We start from the raw sequence: 3967 nt of genomic DNA on the forward strand, positions 1-3967 counted from the left end.
CTCTGCTGCCCCCTGCCGGGCTCGCGCTCCATCCGCGCCCCCGCGAGCCCCGCCTCCCTCCCACCCTCGCCAGCGCTCCGCGTGGCCCCGTCTGGCTCCGGGAGCGCGGGCGGCCACGTGGGACCCGGGGGTGGCCAGCCCTCTCCCTCCTCTCCCTCCTCCCCCTCCTCCCCCTCCTCCCCCTCCTGCGCCTGCTGCCACCTGGGTTGGAGCTGTTAGAGCTCCCAGGGGAGGAAAAGCCCTGCATCTCGGAGTGTGCACGGGGAACCGGGACTGACCTTGAGCTAGGCACATAGTAGGAGCGTAACGAATGCTGCTTGGCTGGTGCCCGCCCCGACGGTGACCCAGCCAGCCGGGGTTAGGACACCTCCTCCGCACCGTAGAGTCTCAAGAGTTTCCTGGAAAAATAATCAAGTAAAAATAATACTAATAGCGCTGATGTTTATGTAGCACCTAGTGTGTGCCAGGCACTGTGTGCTAAGCGCTCTATAACTAGGATCTCGTTTGATCCTCACAACGACTCGGAAGGAGGCACTATTCTTATCCCCACTTAACAGATGAGGAAACAGGCTGGCAGAGGCGAAGTGACTTTTGCACAGAGCCCAGAAGTGCCTGGGACTCCTGCTCCAGGCTGCTGCTTTTCATGGGATCAGGAATAAAAATAATAGAATATTAGCTCCTTGAGGGCTGGGTCTGGGCTGTGTTTTATATAGAGTGCTCCGCTTAAAGCTTAAAATGTCATTAAGACGGTTTTGGAATGTCCACTATTATATACTATATACTATTATTTACAACCCTTCGCTTTTGTTGCTGTTTTATTGGGGTTGGGGGGGGAGCGTCCCAGTCAATTCGTTACTGTGGGGAACTCTCTGGGTGGAACACTTCCTTCAATGATGCAAGTTACCAGCACCCATGGCTCAGTGGTATAGGTCATAGCTCACGGGCCTCCTACTTAGAAAAGGGCTCAAATGCAGCCTCTCACAGGGATTAGATTCTCCTAGGTTATATTCCCAGTTTATATATTCTAGCACTTAGACCCTTCAGGAATGATTGTCAGTTGATTGGTTAGCTGGGTGACCTTGGGCACTTCCTTAGGCTCAGGAAGCCTCTGTTTTCTTATCTACAAAGCAATCAATCGAATTAGAATGGTGGGTGTTCCAGGTAGGGTGGTTGAGAGAGTGAATGAAATCATTTACATCTGCAAACTTTAAAGTGTCATGCCAATGGGTTATTCTGTCTTTGTACCCTGTAGTCTTGAAGAGCTGGTCAAGGCAGTTATGGGCCAGGGTCACAGGCGGGACATAAACCTGCCTCCAAACCAGACCTTCTATTCATTACTCACTTGGCTGCCTCTCAGATATTTACTAAGCGCTTACTACATATGAGGGTCAAGGGAAAAGAGACAATAACCATCCCTGCCTTCTCTCTGCTCCTGAGAGAACTGACTGTTCACAGATAAACAGAAATGAGATTACACATACGGAAGAGGAAAGAAAGAAACAAATATTTATAAAGCATCTACTTTGTGCCAGGCACTGTGCTAAGTGCTTTACAATGTGTTTTGTAAATATATCAAATTTGATTCCTTATGAAACCCTGGAAGATGGGTTCAATTATTATCACTCTTTTCCAGTTAGGAAATTGAGGCAGACAGAAGTTAAATGACTCCACCAGGGTCATGCAGCTAGTCTGAGGGAAGATTTGAACTCAGGTCTTCCTGACTCCGGGCCCAACTCACCACCAGCCTGCTTCAGATCAATGGCTACTGAAGGAATGAGTAGAGATAATCTGGGGGGAGGGGGAAGAGCATTCACCCACATCCTATGGCATTGGTACTTTACAGACATTTCCTCATTTGATCCTGTTATGACCTTTGTGACCTTGGGTGAATCACTGCCCTTCTCAGGACATCAGTTTACCCCTCTGTAAAATGAACGGGTTGGACTCAGTAACCTCCAAGGTCCTTTCCAGCTCTGAGTCTAGATTCCAGTGATGCAAGAAGCTTGTGAGATAGGTATCCCTAATATTGCCTGGAAAATTGGGGCGGTAGAGACTTGTCCATGGTGCTGAGCCCAATTCTCATGTAGGACCACAGATTTTTGAACCAGAAGTCGGGACCTTGAAGGCCATCATTATATAGATGAAGACACTTGGGTAAGAGACCTGCTCAGGGTCACAAAGCAAGTGTCAGAATTCTCCTGCCTTCAAGCCCAGCTCTTTTCAGTACTCGGCCATCTCTCTCCGAACTGTCCTTTGATGGTTAAAGTATGAGCTGGTGTCCCTTCTAGAAGAAAAGGCAAAAAGCCTGGAGCAATGCATCTCCGTCCTCCAGGTTATCAGGAAGCATAGAGTGTTCCTTTCAGAAGAAGAAGAAGAATTGAAAGAATGGGTTCATTGTAGAGGGAGGAGGAGGAGGAGGAGGAGGAGAGAATAATACTGGGAGGAGGATGCTAAGTATGTCCAGTAATAAGGGAGTCATCTCTGATGTGAGGGCAGTTCTTTGTTCACACAAGAATGATGATGTCAACCTCAAGGTGGTCTTCAGATGAGATCATTCAGTCAAAGTCAGAGAAAGAAAAGAAAAAAGAGAAAAGAAAAGAAAGAAAAAAGGTGGTAATTATCTTTCCTCCTTGAGAATATGGTCTGTCTTTCCTTTTTAGTTACATCCCCATAGATTAGCACAGTGCCTGGCACATAGTCATTGCTTAATAAATGAATTTTCATTTGTCCATTAGCTGCAGATCTTGGAAGAAATTCATGAGACAAAATCTAAGGAATGAGTCAACAATAAAATCCATGATCACACATGTTTCTACAGAAATGCACAAAATATGTGTAAAAAGCAAAATGAACTAGAGATTCAATCCATATAATATGGATACCTATAAATAGGTACTGGGAATATAAAAGACAAAACTGAAACAGTCCCTGATCTCAAGAAGCTTACCTTGTATCAAGAGAGACAACAGGCGCCTGCGTAAGAATATACAAGATAAGAATAAGTTAATTTTAGGAGTGGAGGGGACTGGAAGGAGAGGGGCAGGTCAGGGAAGGCCTCATGTGGGTGGTAGTGTTTGAGCTGAATGTTAAAGGGAACTAAAAGTTCATGAGAAGAAGGATGAGAATTCAGCCTAGACAGACATTTCCTCATTTGATCCTCTGTTACAACCTTTGTGACCTTGGGTGAATCACTGTCCTTTTCAGGACATCAGTTTACTGGACTTTTCAGGTCCTTCTGAGGCATTTGTACTTTATTCTTGAAGTGCAACAGGAAGCCCCTGGCAGCTATGTGGCAGTGAGATTGGATCTCCACCTGGGTGTCAGGACATAGGCATCTCAATGAACCAAATAAATGAACATGGCCCAAATGAAACTACTCAACTCATCTTTTCAGCTTGTTCTTCCAGGCTTCCCTACTTCTATTGCTTGCTACTCTAGAGACTGGTGAGTTTCCCCTGGAGTGAGATCCACGATCCCCTGTCTTGGTTAAGCTGAATTACCTTGCTCCCAATTCCGGGGCTTTTACACTGTCATATAGATATATATACTCCCGTCTGGTATATATTCTCCTATGTAGACCTTCTCTGGTTTCTATTTTGTATCTGTTTGGATAAATGGGTTTCTTTGCTATTCTCTATGTGTGTTCATTGTGAAACTGGTATTAAGGGGTGGAGGGATCAAGCCTTGGATATAGAGCTTGGGGTCCTCCTGTCCCCCCAAATGACAATGTCCATTTTCCACATAGCAGCCAATCTTCCTAAGACGAGTATCAACAAGCATTTATTAAGCACTGACTGTATGCTGATACCGTATATCTATATAAGTACTGACTATATGCTGATACTGCATATATACTGTATGTATGTATGTAGGTAGGTAGGTAGCAAGTGCTAGGGATACAGAGAAAGGCAATGTTTGACTCAGGTCTGACCATTACATTCCCTTCAGTGATTCTTCCCTATCATGT

General features: G+C 45.6%; 1 protein-coding gene across 3 annotated transcripts in view; it reads right to left on the reverse strand.

Moving 5' to 3' along the window:
* Positions 1-3744, reverse strand: part of LOC114050412 (MAGUK p55 subfamily member 6) — an 85793-nt gene extending 82049 nt beyond the window's left edge. For all 3 annotated transcript variants that reach the window (XM_027872055.1, XM_027872054.1, XM_027872052.1), the window contains exons 1-2: positions 2948-3744; positions 279-398 (exon numbers count right to left, since the gene is read on the reverse strand). In XM_027872055.1, the coding sequence (XP_027727856.1) occupies positions 279-294 (16 nt within the window). In that variant the 5' untranslated portion in view covers positions 295-398; positions 2948-3744. The remainder of the gene's footprint in view (positions 1-278; positions 399-2947) is intronic.
* Positions 3745-3967: the final 223 nt, after the last annotated feature.

Source organism: Vombatus ursinus, unplaced genomic scaffold, assembly GCF_900497805.2.
Source record: "Vombatus ursinus unplaced genomic scaffold, bare-nosed wombat genome assembly UNPS02014799.1, whole genome shotgun sequence".
NCBI classification, from domain to species: domain Eukaryota; kingdom Metazoa; phylum Chordata; class Mammalia; order Diprotodontia; family Vombatidae; genus Vombatus; species Vombatus ursinus.